The sequence below is a fragment of the Perognathus longimembris genome, chromosome 5 (assembly GCF_023159225.1).
Source record: "Perognathus longimembris pacificus isolate PPM17 chromosome 5, ASM2315922v1, whole genome shotgun sequence".
NCBI classification, from domain to species: Eukaryota; Metazoa; Chordata; class Mammalia; order Rodentia; family Heteromyidae; genus Perognathus; species Perognathus longimembris.
This window is the reverse complement of record NC_063165.1, coordinates 72,594,276-72,612,198: the sequence shown is the minus strand read 5'-3', so window position 1 is coordinate 72,612,198 and position 17,923 is coordinate 72,594,276. Positions and strand designations below refer to the sequence as shown.

Sequence of the window (17,923 nt, the reverse complement as noted above, 5' to 3'; positions counted from 1 at the left end):
TTTACATGCTTTAGAACATTTAAAAATTGTAAGTACATGAATGCTTTTAAGACCCCAGTGAGAATTTCCAAAGGATGGATTTACAGAAAGGTTAAGTGACTCTCTCTCAACCCATCAGAATGGATTTTAAAGCTGTTATATTAGAGAGTAGAAAACTAATATAAATGAATCATCTTAAGATAACGTATGAACACACCCACCCACAGAGAGCCTTCTTGCCAGCTTCAGCATCAAAATGAGCAATGTCCCCCTGAAGGCAATGCTCAGCCTGGAAACAACACCAGCGCCCCTAATCTGTTCTACGAAGATGTCACTGGAAGTCCAAAGCAGGAAACAAACCAGTAATAACTAGCATTTCGCAGATGTAACATGACAAACCAATACTATTTTCTTTATTTTATTGTAAAGATGATGTGCAGAGGGGTTACAGTTATATAAGTAAGAGCACATTTCTTTGTGAGCCACTTGTGTGGTGGTATTTAAGCTCTGTAGATTTAAAAGGATGTTATTGATCAAGATGCACTGTATTCAGCAAACTGCATTGTTGAGTACAACTCCTTTTTTTTGCCAGTCCTGGGCCTTGGACTCACTGTCCCTGGCTTCTTTTTGCTCAAGGCTAGCACTCTGCCCCTTGAGCCACAGCACCACTTCTGGCCGTTTTCTATATATGTGGTGCTGGGGAATCGAACCCAGGGCTTCATGTATACGAGGCAAGCACTCTTGCCACTAGGCCGTATTCGCAGCCCATGAAAAGTATTTTTAACCATCTTTAATTACCTTTAAGTAGTTGTATAAAAGGAGTTGCACTATGGGGCTGGGAATACGGCCTAGTGGCAAAAGTGCTTGCCTCGTATACATGAAGCCCTGGGTTGGATTCCCCAGCACCACATATATAGAAAAACGGCCAGAAGTGGCGCTGTGGCTCAAGGGGTAGAGTGCTAGCCTTGAGCAAAAAGAAGCCAGGGACAGTGCTCAGGCCCTGAGTCCAAGCCCAGGACTGGCAAAAAAAAAAAAAAAAAAAAATTTTTTTTTCATCTCTTTTTAAACAGTCCTTTCCTTCTTTCTCCTTTTCTTTCTTCTTTTTCAGAAATGTCTAATAAGATGCCTCAATCATCTGGGTCCTTTTCTCCTGTTTTTATTAAGACACGGGAATGATGAAGAACGATAGCTGTTTTTATCATGTGCATCATATTGGGACATGTTTACATTGTTTTTGGAATTGATTTGGTTTAATATTTATTGCTCCTTTGTACTACTTTTTCATTGCAAGGCTGTTTATTCATTCAAGGCAGTCAAGGGCTCCCGCAGTCAGGGAGGAGGCTGGGGGAAGACGTGTGTGCCAGTGATTTGTTGGTATTTAAGCATTGTGGATTGCTGTGATGTCATTATTCCTATATCCACGTGAGGAAAGCCAGACTTTGCAGCACATTTGGTGAAGCCAGGCTGGATGACTACAGGGACAGTGTTTACCTCATCTCACTCTTGCTCAGGTCTGCATGGCAGTTCCTCCACATTTTCAAGGTGGCATGATTTAAATAAAAAAAGATCATTTTCAGAGTAGAATGAGAATCAGATGGGGGGGATATTTCTGTTATCTTTAAGTAGTTGTAAGAGGGAGTTGCCATTCATCGAAGCAGTTTATGAATACAGTGCATCTTGATCAATGTCACCCCTTTCAATCTGTTTCAAATATTTTTTTATTTTATTTTATTCTTTAGGAAGAAAACCAACTGCAGTGTCATAGATATTATGGATGCTTTATATTTACTTGTGAAGTGGGAATAAGAAAACCTCCTCTTAAAGTTTTTGAAAGGATTATGTTAGGCTTCTTTTAAGTGCTTAATTCATACCTGCTTTGTGTAAGTATTCATAGGTTGCTTTTTCTCCACCTGAGAATGCGTGTGTGTGTGTGTGTGTGTGTGTGTGTGTGCTAGTTAGTGTGCATCTTAAACTCAGGACCTCACACTCTTGCTTAGCTTTTTTACTCCAGGCTGGTGCTTGAGTCACACCTCTACTTCTGGTTTTTGCTGGTTTATTAGAGGCAAGAGTGTCATAGACTTTCCTTCCAGGGCTGGCTTTGAACTGTGATTCTCGGCTCTCAGTCGCCTGAATAGGTATGATTGCAGGTTTGAGCCACTGGAACCCAACCTGAGAAAGAATTTTTAAAATGATTAACTTGGAACTGCAAAAAGATGTGGTGGCTGTTTCTTGCAATATGGTTCAATATACACAGTATTTTCTCTTCTGCAGCAATTGTTATGTGTATTCTAGTTTAGGGTTTAAAAAAACTTCAAAAATGAGGGAGAGAGTAGGGTAACAAGTTTGACAGGAAATGCACTCCACTACCTTACATATGTAACTATAACCCATCTGTACATACATCACTTTCACAATAAAATAAAATTAAAAAATAAATAAGACCTTCCTATATGATTTGGATGAATAAAGATACAAAAAAGAAAAACTTGAAGTATTCAATGTCATCTTCAGTAAACATATTGATCTATGTATCATCTATATAGGTTTATTTTCTTTTTAATACTTTTAGAGCTTAAGATCTTGTGTTTACTAAGCAGGTGTTCTACCATTTGAGCCATACCCTTAGCCCTTTTTGCCTTAGTACTTTATGAATATGGTTTCACATTTATGCTCAGACTGGCTTTGGCCACAATTATTTTATTCACACTGGCTGCACAGCTGGGATGTCAGGCATGCACCACCTTACCAAGCTACTTGATGGAATTTGGTGAATGTTTGTTCCTAGGCTAGACTCAAACCCCAATCCTCCTGATCTCAGCCTCCTGAGTAAATGGGATTTACATTGTGAGCCACCACACCTGGCGTTTTATATTTTTATGGTACTGGGGCTTGAAGCCAGAGCCTTGTGCTTGCTAGGCAGGTACTCTAGCATTTAAACCATGCTCCTAGTTCTGGGAACATCTTTTTATATAGGTAGAGTCATTTTCATGGATAAATAATAACAAAAGGCACAGAGATATTAATGATCCATAGAGTATTTAATATGCCTAACTATTTGCAAAAACCAAGTGTCTAACTTGCCGTAAGTCCAGCAACTTGCAAAACGATACAAACATAAGCATATATTGATATTATTTCATTTGATTCAAAGGAGAAATTAGTAAGTCAGGAAGCAGCAGGGAATTTCCTTGCTAGCAGGGATCTTTTAATAGTTGAGGAAAATGAGTATACACAATGTAGATGTTTGTGAATGAATGGTAATATCATTAAAACAATTGCCCATGTGTTTTTCCAACGAAAGATGACATGAGTTTTTTTTTCTCTTTCTCCTTTTTCTTTCTTCCTTTATCCCTCCCTTCCTTCTTTCCTTCTGTCTTTTCTTTTTTTCCTTGAAATATAGATATATGTCTCTAAGTATTATATAACTTATAGAAAAGTGTCATATATTTATGCATGCATAAAATCATATGTCATGAGGCACAGCTGGCTATGCCTGTAATCTTAGCTACTCCATAGGCTGAGATCTGAGTATCACAGTTTGAAGCCAGGAAAAGCTGTAAGACTCTTATCTCCAACTAACCACCAAAAAAGCCAGAGTAGAGCTGTCACTCACTTCACTTTAGCCTTGAGTGAAAAAGCTCAAGAACAGCACCCCAGGGGTCCTGAGTTCAAGTCACAAAAGTGTTGCAAATGCGCGCGCACCCCTCCCCCCCACTGTCTCTTGTGCTACCAATTATTATGCTTCACCAGTAATACCAGAAATGTTACTTAGCAACCTGTACATCTGGGCACATCAAGAAACTGGAGACAGGTTGAAATGAAACTCTTTTGCATAGCTACTTTTAGTCAAACAAACAAAAAACAGAGAGTGAAAGAAAAACAAAAAAGAAGACTGGCACCAGCAACACTACCTTTTGTTTTACTGTAGCTTTTAGCTTTGTTTAGGTTCATCTAGAAGCCTTAGATTTTTTTTCCCTGATGTTATAGACTTATCGAAGCTAATGGCCAGGTTTTAACCATTCAGTAGTGATAAAGAAGAAAACATTGCATTGAGAATATTTAACTTCTTGAGATCTGCAACAATTCCATACAATTTACTTACTTCAACTAGAAACCAGCTCAATTTATGCCTTATGAGGTTTTGTAGTGCTATAACCTGATGTAACTGGAACATTTTAATTGTCTAAATTACAGAATGACACTTCAAGCATCATATTTTCATACACAGTGCCAGTGTATCTACTCCATTGAGTATCTGTCAGGTTTGCAAAGAATTTTAAAACAGTTTTCACTATGAAAGTGCAGAGTTTATTACCACCAGTGAAAACAACTTGTTTTGTTATTGATGGTGGAATTGAAATAAAATATGAGGCTGATATCTTTTGAGATTCAGAAATGGTAGTTTATTTGAATTTCAATATGAAAAAATAGAGGCAGCAAAGAAAAGTTATTTCTGCAAGCTAAGGCTAATAAATGATGAAGCCTTTTTGTCTGCTTGTTTCAATATTTTTTGGCCCATGAGTTATTCACAAATACATCGATTAATTTCCAACTATTCAGGAGGATTTTCTAGTTATTTTTACTAAGGACTTCTAATGTAATTCCTTTGTGATTATAGGATACATTTGGTAATATTTCAAAAGTTTTGAAATTTCATTCATCATTATATTTTATCTCTGGTAGTATGCCTTTTTGTGAAATCTACTTTGGTAGTGACATAGAAGAGTTTAGCATAATTAATTTTGTCTGTTATATGGTATATATATTATATAAAACTTTCACTCGATGATCTCTGTAGGTAATGTGTAGTGAAATTATGACAGTTGCTGTGAAACTGGAAAATTAAAACAATATATCATGTTTAGTGTAATTATTGATATGATTTGAGTTCTCTATTTTGTGACCGTTTCCTAGTCCTTCATCTATTATTTTGTTCTCTTCATTCTTCTTTCTTGATTTATTTCAGTTAAGTAAATATTTTTTAAACTTTAAGCCCATTACTGGCTTCCTAGGTCCATTTGAAATATTGATGATGATGATGATATCATCAAATAGTTGTACAGAGGGATTTCAATTCAACACTAAATAAGTTTTTATTTTTTAATGGTTACTCTAGACATTATAAGAAATATCCTTCATTTATCACAGCATACTTGAAGTTAATATTGTGTTATCTCTTCTAAACACCTCATTGTTGTAAAGGTATATTTGTTTTCCTTTCACAGGCCATTGTGGTATTATAGCTCTCTTATACCAACTCAATATTGTAAAATGGTATTATCTGCATTTGAAGCGCTCATCTTTAAAAAGATTTTTGAGAAAGAAAACAGTTGTTTAGATTTATTCAAGCATTTGTAATTCTGGTGCCACTTAATTATTAATGCAGAACTAAGTTTCAATTTATTGCAATTTCCTGAAATATGAAAGCCCTCTCATCATTCTAAAAGTGTGGTTTTGCTTGGGAGTAACCTTTCAACTGTATTTTTATGAATTAAATTTTTTATCTTATTTTTATTAGCATTTTGCTGAAATTACAATTCTGGCTTCACATTTTTCTTTCAACAGTTGTTCCTTTAGACTTTGAACTTCTTAATTTCCAATGGAAAGCTGTGTACAGTTTGCAGTACTGTTCCCTACATAGGCCCTGCTTCTCTGGCTGCTTTCATAGTTTCTCTTCCTTTGGGGTTTTAAATACTTACATATGGTTCCCTGTATATTTTTTCCTGAGGCTACTGGGTTTCCTTTATTTAAAAAGTAATAAAATTAGGAAATTTAATAGAAACTATCTTTTGGTCTCATTCTCCTTTTCCTTTGAGAATTCAATCATGTGATGATTCAAATATGTGATGTTGCTTATTACTAATCCTTGAAGATAGGACACTCACATATGGGTAATCTTGTTAAAATCTCTTTCTCTCTCCTATTGTTCATGTTGGTTAATTTCTATCGATTTGCTTTAAAGTTCTGTAACCTTTTCTTTACAGTCTCCAACCTAATGTTATAGTCAATCAATGTTTTTGATGTGTCAGATATTTTGTTAATCTATGAGTAGTATCTCCTTCTTGTCTATAATTTTTTACTTTCCTGTTTAGCGTCTCATCTCACTAATTATAACTATTAATACCTTAAGGTCCTTGAACATACAATATTTTCATGGTATTGTTAAAATTGGCCTAATGTTTCCAATAGAATCATCTTGGCATTTATATGAATGGGCAGATTAGTCTCATTTTCATACTTCTTTGCATGTGTAGGGATTTTTTAACTATATGCTGGGCATTATAGATAAATTTTCTAAGGAAATTTCATATATGATATCCTCCCTGAGAAAATGTCAGGAATTTTTTTCTGTTAGATAACTAAATAGCAGATACGCTCACTCTAATCAAGACTAGGACAGGTCTACTTTGGCTTTGAAGGTAATCTTAAGGTATGGCCTTTTCTAAGGGTCATGTTCCTACCCTTAACCCTGACATTTCTTGGATTTTACTATGGTACAAAAGCATCCCCTACCATTGTTGGCCATCTAATATTTCTGTGTATCAGTCCCTGCTGCAGGAATCTCTCTCTTCATATGCCTGTCCTGGACCTTGGCTAGGAGCCTGTGATAACTGCCTGGACAGATTGTTCCAGCATGCTTCTGTGCCATCCTGAATATTCAGTCACCCGCTCCTAACAGCATAGCTAGTGGTCAGCTCTTCAAGTCTGTATTCTTTCCTTTCAGCAAGACCTTACTTCAACTTGGCCTCCATAATTAGGATATGAAAATAACCTAGCTAAAAGCTGAGCAAGAGGTGAAGCTCACTGTGGATGGTTCCTTTCTTTCAAAGTTCAGTGCTAATCTGAAAATTGTCTAGTGCTTGGAAAACATTCGTTTCATATATTTTGCCCAATTTTGCAAAAGTTGTTTGCAGCAGTAAGCCAGGTTCAATAACAATAATTCTGTCATGGCTGGAATTTTTTTTAAATCCAAAAATATTGTGAGATAGTATTTCTGAAGTAGGGGCAATTATTATAACCAAAAGTTATGGAAAGCGATGTTCAGGCTAACTTGTGAGTAGGAGTCCAATTTCAGTCTCTGTGCTTGACTCAACTGCATAATGCTGACTCTACTCATAAATTATATTTCTTTTCTTGACAACATTGATCACAGTCTGTACTTATCTCATGTTTTTACTACTATTAATGTACTTTTCACTTTTGTTCTGCACTTCTGTTGATTTCTCATGTATTTCAGTTTATAAATGTTGTTGTTGGGGGTTCAAACCAGGAACAGCCTTCTGGTGAGGTTGCAGTCAATATTTGCTGAATGAATAAATGATTGTATGTCATTACTACAAAACAATGTTAAAAATAGTACCTTTCCAAATATTTGGAAATGTAGACTTCAGATTTCATATTGTCTGCCACCTTGTGGCAGCAAATTGGGCAACAAACAAAAAGTAGGGAGTACACAAGAGTCATGGAAAGAATTCCAGCAAGATTTGTGTTTTTGATGAGGCAAGTGTAACTAGGAACCCCGCTTAGGAATGTTCAAATCTCTACTGAGAAGCACTGGCCCTATCTGAGGCGGGAGAGAGCTGATGTCTTGACTGGTGAGTTTAGGTCTCATTTTTGGCTGAAATGAAAAGTGATATTTCTATTTGTATTCTTGCATTCATTACAAGCAAAAAACTTTTTTTTTTTAATAACAATTGTGTCTAGGGCTTTGTGTCTCTCATTATTTAACTGACAATACATGCTGATTGATTCCCAAATGTATCTTTGTTGATTTTTAAACTGGAAAGTTATGGTTCTTGTAGTCTTCTACATGACAAAACATTGTGCATTCATTCTTATCAGAAGCAAAACTACACGGTAATTTTTAAGCTAATTTGTGTGTTAACAAGATGCCTAAAGATATGCAGTAGACCTTACATTTACATGAAATTAGAGAGGATGCTTCAGCAAATGCAAATAAATGCAAAAAAGGAATATTTTAATTTCGAGCCGTGATTAATATCAACTATCACAATGTAGCTGTAATACAAAAGCATAATTTGGCATTTGGTGTATAACTAATGGTTGTTGCTATTTATAGCCTAAGTATCCTGATTAATAAATTAATTTTGTAAAATATATTTATTGATTATATTTCAGACTTTGTTCTAAAATCTGGGATCTGGAAAAATGTTTTCATAAGAACATCATATGTACTGACTTTTATAGTACTGCACCATGACAAGCCCAGTAAAAGGATATATTTCTCTTGATGCATTATTAATTGTAATAATTGACTGTTTAACCTCTATAGATTTGCATTTCTTACTTAGTGCTCACCTTAAAAGCACAAATTATTTTGCCATAAGAAGGGGTATGTGAAATTGAATCCTACCATAATAGAGAAGAACATAATACTATCCGTCATTGTAGCTATTCCCTCTGGATAATTTTCATGGTCTTGGAACTGTACTCAGTTTTAAAACAGAAAATTTCTAATTCTAACCAGTGAGTGTACTAAGTTTGCATTTTATTTATTGGTCTTATATTTGAATAATGGTGAGATTCTTGATTCTTCATTACTATCGCCATCATTTTTTTTCAAATTTTTATTATCAAACTGATGTACAGAGAGGTTACAGTTTCATACGTTAGGCATTGGATACATATTTTTTACTGTTTGTTACCTTGTCCCTCATACCCCCCTCCCTCCCCCTTTTCCTTCCACCCTCCCCCGGGAAGTGTTCAGTTCACTTACACCAAACAGTTTTGCAAGTATTGCTTTTGTAGTTGTTTGTCTTTTTTTACCCTGTGTCTCTCAATTTTGGTATTCCCTTTCAATTTCCTACTTCCAATACCAGTACACATGGTTTCCAATATACTCAGATAAGATTACAGAGATAGTGTAGGTACAACCACAGGAAGGTGATATAAGAACATCATCAATAATAGAAGCTACAGATACACATGGGACGTTGAAAGTAGTTACAACTGTGATATAACAATTGGTTCCATAACATGGAGTTCATTTCACTTAGCATCATCTTATATGTTCATAAGGGTATAGCTATTGGGCCTTGTGATGCTCTGCTATGACTTGCCTAAACCTGTACTAATTATTCCCAATAAGGGAGACCATAGAGTCCATGTTTCTTTGGGTCTGGCTCACTTCACTTAGTATAATTTTTCCCAAGTCCTTCCATTTTCTTACAAATGGGACAATGTCATTCTTTCTGATAGAGGCATAAAATTCCATTGTGTATATGTACCACATTTTCCTGATCCATTCGTCTACTGAGGGGCATCTGGGTTGGTTCCAGATTCTAGCTATGACAAATTGTGCTGCGATGAACATTGTTGTGCTGGTGGCATTACTGTGATTTTGTTTGTGGTCTTTTGGATAGATACCCAAAAGTGGGGCTGCTGGGTCATAGGGGAGTTCTATATTTAGTCTTCTGAGGAATCTCCACACTGCTTGCCAGAGTGGCTGAACCAGTTTACATTCCCACAAACAATGAAGTAGGGTTCCCTGTTGGCCACATCCCCTCCAACAATTGTTATAGTTAGTTTTCTTGATATATGACATTCTTACTGGGGTGAGATGGAATCTCAATGTTGTTTTGATTTGCATTTCTTTTATGGCCAGTGATGTAGAGCACTTTTTCATATGTCTCTTGGCCATTCTCATTTCCTCATCAGAGAAGTCTCTTTGTAAGTCTTTAGCCCACTTGATGAGGGGGCTATTGGTTCTTTGCGGTTTTGTTTTGGAAGAAGGTAATTTTTTTTTAGTTCTGCATATATTTTAGAGATGAGGCCTTTGTCTGTTAAATGTCCGGTAAAGATCTTCTCCCAGTCTGTGGGCTCTCTGTTTATCTTGCGAGCTATGTCCTTTGCTGTGCAGAAGCTCTGCAGTTTGATGCAGTCCCATTTGTCCAACCCAGCCTTTCTGGGTCTTTGTTAAGGAAGTTCTGTCCTGTGCCAAGGAGCCCAAGTGTTTCTCCCACTCCTTCCTTTAGTGTTTTCAGGGTGTCTGTTTTGATTTTGAGGTCTTTAATCCATTTGGAATTGATTTTGGTGCAGGGTGATATATAAGGATCTAGTTTTAGTTTGTTGCATGTGTTGAGCCAGTTTTGCAAGCACCACTTGTTAAAGAGGCTATCTTTCTTCCATACTATTGTTTTAGCTCCTTTATCAAAGATTAAGTAGGCGTAGTTCTGTGGGTTCATTTCTGGGTCTTCAGTTCTGTTTCATTGGTCTTCAGGCCTGTTCCGGTGCCAATACCAAGCTGTTTTTATTACTATAGCTTTATAATACAGCTTGAAGTTGGGTATTGTAATTCCTCCAGCACTGTTCTTTCTGCTTAGGAGTGTTCTTGCTATTCTAGGTCTTTTATTGTTCCATATGAATTTCTGGATTGCTTCCTCTATTTCATTAAAGAATGGTGTTGGGATATTAATGGGTATTGCATTGAATTTGTAGATAGCCTTTGGCAATATTGTCATTTTGATTATATTAATCCTCCCAATCCAGGAGCATGAGAGATTTTTCCATTTCCTTAGTTCTGACTTAATTTCGTTTTTCAAAGTTCTCCTCAAAGAGGTCTTTCACTTCTTTGGTTAAGGTTATTCCTAGGTATTTTATGTTTTTTGAGGCTATTGCAAAAGGAGTTGCTTTCCTGATTTCAGCCTCAGTGGTCGGGTCATATGCATAGAGAAAGGCCGTTGATTTTTGAAGGTTTATTTTATATCCTACAACTTTGCCAAAGTTTTGGATCAGCTCTCGTAGCTTGGGGGTAGAGTCTATGGGATTCTTTAGGTATAGGATCATGTCATCTGTGAAGAGAGAAAGTTTAACTTCATCTTTTCCTATTTGGATCCCCTTTATATTTTCTTCTTGCCTAATTGCTCTTCGCCATCATTTTTTAATAAACAGAATTGACTTTTATCATGACCATCCCATTAGAACCACTTTCTAAATATGATTTCTATTAGTAAATATAATTTTAAAACCAACCTATCTGTACATTCAGAAATATAATATTTTCCCTAAAATTTAGGCCATGTTGGGAGCCCTTTTTGATGTCTGATGAAAATCATGGAGAAGGTGACATATAATTTATTTCCATGTGTCTGAATTAATTACTGTTTATAAATTCCTTTCCATTTACTGAGCTAGTCTCAGTTTTGAATAGCTCTCCCATTGTGCTCCCAAATTAACCTAGTAGCCCAGACATTGCAATATTTTTGACATACTGAAATACAGGATATCTTCCCGATGCTGCCTCTTTCAAATGGAAATAGAGTAAAAGTCTTTGACAGGCCATGTATCCTGATACTGGGTTGGAAGCTATGATTGTATAAAATATTTCTAGATACATTAGAAAAGGCAGAAGTTCCCTTTGGTGTCAAAGAGAATCTGTCTTTAGATTATATAGTGTATATTTAAGGTGGAGAATTTCTTTCAAGCAAGCTATCTTGTGAATTTCAAACTGATTTTGCCAGTCAAAGCCCAGTCACTGTTAGAGCTGTGAAACTTCTTGGGTAGAACTTTTATATCCCAGTGGATGTGGTTTGTAAAGGACTTTTTACTGTGTTAGCAGACCTCCCACCTATATGTGGGCCTTCATATAACTGATAATTATGTTTCCCAGTGGCTACTAGAAAACAAGGTATTATTTTTTAATATTCATATTAGTTTTGACATTTTTATCCAAAGGAAGTATAAGTTTGTGAAAACAAGAAATAGTAACACAGAAATTAGATATAAATTGTTCTAGGTCAGGCAGGAGTAGAGGCATTACAATTTCAAGGAAAGGAATAGATGAAAGGCATACAATTTAATCAACTTCTCTTTGATGCAGGCTGAAATTGAGAACAAGACCTTTAGGAGACAGGACAAGGATGGGTACAGTTGTGTGTGTGTGTACACTAGGCATGTTCCTTGAGCAAAAAAGGTCTCTCCTACTGGAACCATAGCTTCCTGATTAATTGGAATTAAGAGACTAAGAGACTCTTGCCCAGGCTGGCTTATAAGGCAGATAATTGCAGCAGCAAATGGCTACAGAGAAGATGAAGAAAGGATCTGGTATTGATGGGTAAGAAGGATCCTCAGATATCTCATCCTCCTGAGTAACTAGGAATGTAGGTATGAGCCTACAGTGTCCATCTAAGTACATTTTTATGAATGAAAGACAAGCCAGGTAAATTCTAGAAAGCAATGTGGCAATACAATGACACAGAACTCTTAAAGAAATCTTTAAGGATGCTAGCACCCTTTGGGTCAGCTATGCTATCACCAAATGAACCATAAGCATTGACATGTGCTTCCTTCTAACATTCCTCATCTCTTCCAAAGTTTTGGAAATCCTTACTCATCAATATCACATCCCTTCTTCATCGTCTCTATAATGATTTGCTATCACGATTATCTGCCATCCTGCATTATGAAGCATTGTTATGTGTTTGTTTCTTCTGTTTAGTTTTGAGACTCTCTTTGCCATTTCCCTGATTTGCCTGGCTTTATACTAATGAAGCAGTAGAGAAAAGGTTTGTTTCATCTTTCATTTAAAATGAAATAGAAGGATCAGAGAGGCTTAGATAATACCTTCTGCTTTTTGGCTAGAGGGTGTTTGCACTTTGCTTTTTACCTGTGGGCATGATTCAGGGCAAGGTCAGGCTTCCTCATCCGTAGATAGCAGGTGACAAGCTTTGTCTCAATGAAACTTGCCACGCTTGCTATATCTTCAGCAGGTGCTTCAAAGGGTTTGCCTAGAGCAGCCCCTTTGCTGCAAAGCTTAATAGAAAAACAAACAAAAAAACCAATATGTTAAATCACCTAATAGTATTGCCACATAATCTATTTTTTAAAGAAGCAAAACATATATATGCCCATAAACTTTCTCATAACTCTATATAAAATATTAACATTTTGATTGTGTCAAGTACATTGTTCTTGTGCATTATTATGTAACTATAATATAAAATAAGTGATGCTTTTTACTGTAAAATGTTTCTTATAAAATATTTTAAGGTATGATAGATTTTAAAGTAGTGTCATTTGCTAGGAATGGCTATTGCAAAAATAAAGCATACAATAAGCAGATATTAACGGAAAACTAGGCATAAATCATATTAAATACCAGTGCTTTTATGAAAACCCAGCTGAGCAATGATGTAGCACACTATCAAGTTTGATTTAATATAATAAGGGGTATCGGAAGTAAACTCCTAGGAACCATTAACATGATCGGTGATTAATTTGAGTCTGAATCATATTCTCTAGGATGTTATTGAAGGAAAAGAAGTGAAAATTTATTAGGATTTATTGGCAGAGGCCACAGTGTCTTGAAAAGCATGGCAAGAATGTGGAATTCTTAATAAAAATTCCAGGAAGTCAATGGCTTCTGGGCAACATAGATAAACTGTAGAGAAAGAAAATAATTAATTTTTTGGGAGAACCCCAAACATTAAAAAGTGTCTATAATATAACAAGAGTGGATCAGCATGTCCCTACCCAGTTTAGTTTTCTACTTCTCTTCTTGGCATTAAGATGGATGGAACTTAATTCAGTTCACTGACCCCATGAAGATCTCTTCCTTTGCTCTATTTTACCTCTGTTGTTGTCTCTGCTGGGGAAAATGTTCTCATCAGAAATAGTAATACTTGGAGTTAACACTTATACACATTTAATATAAAATGTCTGGTGATTTACCTCTTATTTATTTAAATTATATAATGTTAAATTTTTTTCCTTTCAAGATAACATGTTGAAACTACCTTACACTTTACATGAACACTATGGTGAATTTAAAATTTAAGAATACAATGTGGTAAATGACAGTGAATGACTACCTTGTCACCATAGCCTTATCCAAAATAAAAACAACACTAAACTGAAAGAGAATATATTTGAATTATATATGTATTTGAATATATAATATATATTTGAATATATATGTTAAACATATATATTCAATATATAAGTTTCCTGATGTTTTAATCTTTTTCTTTGGGAATCCTGATGATTCTGTAGTCTTATATAGTTCCTAAAAGCCCTTTGCAAGTTGGATGACTGGGAGATGTTACTTCATCCATTCTGTAAACAAATAGTTGGTGATCATTTAACTATGATTTGCTAGACAAAATTGCTGTCTTCACATTTTAATGAACCAATTAGGCTTCCCCATACATTAGCCGATACACATTTCTACTTTCTTCCTATTTTTACCTGGTTTCTTTGGTATGTTAATATTTTTCTTGTTAATTTTAATGTCTGCTTAAACATATAATCTATTATCTCTGTTTTGGTGCAATATATATGTATATGTGTGTATATAAATATATATGCATAAATATAAATAAATACAAACCTATAATATAAATATATGTATAAATACATGATCGTTACCCTCAAATTATCCCTCATAAAGGGTCAACTTTTATGAAGGCTTTCAGAAAACATATCATTAACTATTCCTGCCAATTATTTGAAGACTGAAAGTAAAGATGATTTGTAGAGGATACCGAGGAGATGACCCCAGTCAATGCTAAATGTGGATATTTCATGGAGATTTCTTGATGAGACTGGCAATAAAAGAGAGAAAATATTTAACACAGATTTAGCAGTGATTCTTTGGGAGTTTGACTTCAGAAATGTCACTGTGTTTGTAAGCAGATGTTGAGATATAATTGTAGAAAACATTACAGTTTTGACATGTCAGCCTGGGACTGTATTTCCTCTCCTCTACCAATTTGATCTCTCAGAATCCAGAAATACCCAAATAGAGTTTTGAAAATCAAAAGCATGGTGAAATTAGTAGAAATTATGCATCATAATCTGTTATCTCATAGAATTATAATTATAGATTTCTTTAACTTTCCTACTTTAATCAGCATTTTTACCCCAAGATTTAAAATAGTAATATAAAATCTTAAGCAAACAAGAACAAAGCCAACTATTGCATATGTTCTTTGCACCCTTCTGTCCATTTTTCTCTCTAATTAGCTGGTGTGCACAAGCCTTTCTTTTTCAGATATTTTTTGTTGTTTTTCTAGTCCTGAAAGCTTGAGCTCAGGTTCCATGCACTTGAACCACAGCTTCACTTCTGGCTTTTTTGTTGGCTAATTGGATGAAAGAGTCTTATGGACTTTTTTGCCTGGGTTGACTTTGAACTTCAATCCTCAGATCTCAGCATCCTGAGTAACGAGACTTACAGGTATGAGCCACCAGTGCCCAGCTTCTCCAGCACTTTCTACAGAGTGGATTTGTAAGCCATTCAGGGAGTTGGGAAGCAGCTTCTGTGAGGGCATTCAAATCTTTCATGGCAAGAGGAAGTTGACCTTCAGACTTTACAATATTAAAGACTTTGTCTACAAACCCTGCGAGAAAGTGAAGAATACATGTCTGATGGCCTAAAGCCTGCAATAATCTCTACCTTATGAGACCCAAGGCCAGAAAAGGAATAAAAATGATCAATTTTAACCCAAATGAGAATACTTCATGAAACTAAACTATTAGACAGCAGTGAAATATAAGATAAATTTTCTATTCAGATTAAAATGGGAAGGTAGACAGTCTTCTGGGTTGGTTTTTATGTGTATTTGTGATGATCCTGCTTTATCAATCACATATTGTAAGGTTGAAAACTTCACTGATTTTATCAAAAATTGCTTTAGTTGCTGTTTTCAAAGCAGTAAATCTTTGAGGCAAGCTTTGCCTTAAGACAAGCTGTAATAAAAAGATGTGGGGTTAAAAACAGAATTACAGGTCCATATAGCTAGGACCCCAGCAGCAGGATCTTGGAAAACATTCCAGATATTTGACTGAATTTTATAAATTGCAGGCAGACATGTTTACAGAATTGAGAAGTTCATTCTTCAGAACACAAGGGACTTTGAAGTGGTATAAATTGTTTGAAATGTAGTCAGAGCAAGTGTATCCAACTTACATTTGTCTTAAAATATAGTCTTAAAACACTAAAAGGAAATATACTCATTACCTGATATATGTAACTGTAACCCTCTGTACATCACCTTTACAATAAAATGTTTTAAAAAGTAAAAAGAAAAGAAAAATCTACATATAAAAAAATCTTTAGTGAGATAAGTCATGGAACCAAGGAAATAAAATCTTTACATGACATTAAAAAAAACTATCACTAGGGAGACTTTGAATTAGTAAAAAAAAGTTATTAATTTTATACTACAAAAAGAAGTAAAATGTTTCTGAATAAGGTGTAGAAAAATTGAAAGGTAAATGCAATAAAAATCGTAAGAACATAATTATGATTTTAATGAGAAGATAAATATTTGTGTAAGATTTCTAGTAGTAAATTATAACCAAAATCTCACATTTTAATTAGAAAGTATATATTTAGCATAAACATAAATTTTCAAATTACATAAAATTTAATAATATAAATTATTTAATATAATTAAATACATTATAATGTAATTAATATATATCATATAATATAACAATTATTATATTATAATTACAATACATAATATAACATAATCTACAATAATATTGTGTATTATATTATCATTATAATATATTATGTAACAATTATAATGAATATTAGGAGTATACAATAAAAGTATATTATAAGACAACTGTAGGGCTGGGAATATGGCCTAGTGGCAAGAGTGCTTGCATCATATACATGAAGCCCTGGGTTCGATTCTCCAGCACCACATATATAGAAAACGGCCAGAAGTGGCGCTGTGGCTCAAGTGGCAGAGTGCTAGCCTTGAGCAAAAAAAAAAAAAAAAAAAAAAAAAAGAAGCCAGGGACAGTGCTCAGGCCCTGAGTCCAAGGCCCAGGACTGGCAAAAAAAAAAAAAAAAAGACAACTGTAATATATTTCATTACATCATATAATATCATGATTGCAACAATATTTCTAATTGAAAGTGAGATAATTGTACTTTAGAGGTAATATTCTTTCACAGGCTCCTCAAAATTTTTCTAAGTAACAAATATCAAATCTATTTTTGGAAACTGAGCACAAAAATTTTCAAGGGTTGTTTAAAAATAGATCAAAACAACAAAGCACAATGACCATAGAAATAATGTTATAATGAAGTTGTATTTTTTCCCTGCTATTTCTGGGGCTTGAATTCAGAGCTTGGGTGCTATCCCTGACTTTCTTTAGCTCAAGGTTAGCACTCTACCACTTGAGTCACAAGACCATTTCGGGCTTTTGTGCTGAGTAGGTTTTGAAGAGTCTCATGGCCTTTCCTCTCTAGGTTAGCTTTGAACCATGATCCTCAGATCTCAGCCTTATGAGTAGCTAGGTAGTGGATCAGAAGCACCCAGCTGAAATTGTATTTTTAAAAATGTTACCATACATCTTACATGTTTGTGTATGTGTAGAACTTGAACTGAGGACCTGGGTGCTTTCTCTTGGCTTTTCTGCTCAAGATGAGCATTTTACCACTTGAACCACAGCTCAATTTCTGACTTTTTTGGTGGTTAACTGGAGATAAAAGTCTCATAGACTTTCCTGCTTGATTTGGCTTTGAACAATGACCATCAGAGCTCAGCCTCCTGTGTAACTAGGACTACTGGCCAGAGCCACCGGCATTTGACTACACTTTAATTTGGGCCAGATTTATTTTGCTAAGTATAGTTTGCCTTATCAGATAATTATTTACCTGCAGTACACATGGGATGTAATTTTGAGAAACCTTTGAAGATTTTGAAACGAACAATAACAATTAAAAAACATGGCATGAATTGGGTTATCAAATACCAATGTATATAGACATATACATCAACAATCAGTAATTTTAAATTTTTTAAATATTTTAATATTGTTTTTTGAGATTCCAAAAAGTTATGAAGAGAAAGCTGTCTATAAGTTTACAATTTTACCACTGCATATACTAGTCATTTTTGACATACTTATTTCAATACTTTATGGTTCTATATTTTTTAAAAAGGCATGCTATATATAAATGTTA

General features: G+C 34.9%; 1 protein-coding gene across 1 annotated transcript in view; it reads right to left on the bottom strand.

The window, feature by feature from the left end:
* Spata16 (spermatogenesis associated 16) overlaps positions 1-17,923 on the bottom strand; it is a 193,677-nt gene that overhangs the window by 128,550 nt on the left and 47,204 nt on the right. The window contains exon 2 of the mRNA XM_048347111.1: positions 12,605-12,750. Within this exon, the coding sequence (XP_048203068.1) occupies positions 12,605-12,750 (146 nt within the window). The remainder of the gene's footprint in view (positions 1-12,604; positions 12,751-17,923) is intronic.